This window comes from Eulemur rufifrons, chromosome 7, assembly GCF_041146395.1.
Source record: "Eulemur rufifrons isolate Redbay chromosome 7, OSU_ERuf_1, whole genome shotgun sequence".
NCBI classification, from domain to species: Eukaryota; Metazoa; Chordata; class Mammalia; order Primates; family Lemuridae; genus Eulemur; species Eulemur rufifrons.
Window position 1 is genome coordinate 99,081,387 of NC_090989.1, and position 1,758 is coordinate 99,083,144.

Below are 1,758 nucleotides of genomic sequence, written 5' to 3' on the forward strand. Positions count from 1 at the left end.
CTCTGAGAACAAAGTCTGGTTCTGGTTCCTGTTGGATCACAATGAGCATACAACATTCCCAAGCAATGACTGTTATGCTAAATGCCCCTGATGCAGGTCTTGGGGCTGCAGCCTAGAGCTGGCCCTAAGCCCAGGTTTTGCCCTAAACTCTAAGGTGCTACCCTGATCCCCACCCTACAGGAGAACACAGCCTCAGGACAATCAGCAGCCTGAAGTTCATTGTTTAAGACTCATAGGAGGCAGTTACCAGCAGTAGATATCAAAAAGATGACAGAAATCCAGAAGAACAGTTTTATTTAGGGAATAAGGATTTATAAGATATTAACATCAAACTTTTTTCTCTCCATAATATGAAGTTCATTTTTCACACCACCCAGCTATGACATGATGGAAATTCAATACCTATAACAACTGGAAACACTCTGAAAGAATTCTGACTCTATTAGCAGACAGCTTACTTAAACTTTGTTCTAGTGGTCATGCAAAATTAACAGGGCAATAATTTATTTGGTCCCAAATATGACTACTGAATTTGGAATCATCCAATGTGTCAAATTTTGCAGAATATTTTACATTTTTCATTTGCAATGATCATTACCACTTAGTTTGCTAAAGTTCCTGGCTAAAAATAACTATTTTCTAGATAATATTCTGAGTTGTTTAACTGAATTTGGGTGAAATAAAATAACATCTCAGGAAAAGTTTGCCGAGTTACTGAAACTTGCTTTTCTCACTTGGCATGGGAAAAAAAAAAATTATCCTTTTCACTTCGTTAGTTTCTCTTTTGAGGCTTGGACCTTTCAGAGCCTTAGTTCTGCTTGAAGAATGCTAAAGTGTCTCCTCTTGATTTCATGTGGCTTTTCACAAATTCAGTTAATTTCCTGAATCCCTCAGCCAGCCCATCCCCTGTGATGGCACAGCAGGGTTGAACATACCAGTTCCGGTCACTGCAGAGCTTCTTCACCCTCAGCATTCTGGTGATGTCCTGGGCTGTCAGAGCTCCGGGCCTGTCCTGTTTGTTGGCCAGTAGGACAACAGGCACATTTTTAATGTGTTCATTCTTCAAAATGTGCTCAAACTCTCTCCGAGAGTCTTCCAGTCGCTGCTGGTCTGTACTGTCCACAACATACACCAGCCCATCAGTGTTCTCGCAGTAATAATCCCAAACAGTTCTCATTTTTTCCTGTCCTCCAACATCCCAGACTATGAGCGAAAGACTCTTTTCCAACTCGATCGTCTCCACGTTGAAACCTATCGTTGGGATGGTTGTAATATCTTCAGCAAACTTTAATTTATAAAGGAGAGTAGACTTCCCAGCTGAATCAAGTCCCAGAAGAAGAATTTGGGCTTGCTTGGCTTTAGGGTTTTTAGAACTCAGCAGACCCATCGTATGCTTTGTTTTTTCTTTCAAGATCTTTTCTTTTGGCCAAAGACAATGTGTCCTTTCTGGGTCTTGCCTGAAAATATTAGGAGGAAAGAAAAGAGCAGATGCATCATGTTATATTCTAAGAACAGGAACCTGCTTATATTTGTATTGTAGCTTATCAACTTGATTATGAGCAAACAGTATTTTATTTGCAGTCCCAGCCAATCCTGAGGAATCTGTGGTGTGAGTAACCGCCAATGTCATCGTGAGCTCAAAGGGGAAATTCTTTGTGAATGAGTAAGAAGAGCCTGCCTGGGTGATGCTGCAGTTTGGTTCTCTTTCAGGTGCTAGAAATCTGGAGGAAATCATGGTTTCAGGCATACACAGGAGCA

At 41.0% G+C, this 1,758-nt stretch overlaps 1 protein-coding gene across 1 annotated transcript; it reads right to left on the reverse strand.

Moving 5' to 3' along the window:
• Positions 1-808: 808 nt before the first annotated feature.
• ARL14 (ARF like GTPase 14) lies at positions 809-1,387 on the reverse strand. The gene has a single exon (XM_069472993.1). The coding sequence runs from the start codon at positions 1,385-1,387 to the stop codon at positions 809-811; it is 579 nt and encodes a 192-aa protein (XP_069329094.1).
• Positions 1,388-1,758: the final 371 nt, after the last annotated feature.

Coding starts and splice junctions, on each gene's coding strand:
- ARL14 (XM_069472993.1), bottom strand. CDS start 1,387: ATGGGTCTGCTGAGTTCTAAAAACCCTAAAGCCAAGCAAGCCCAAATT.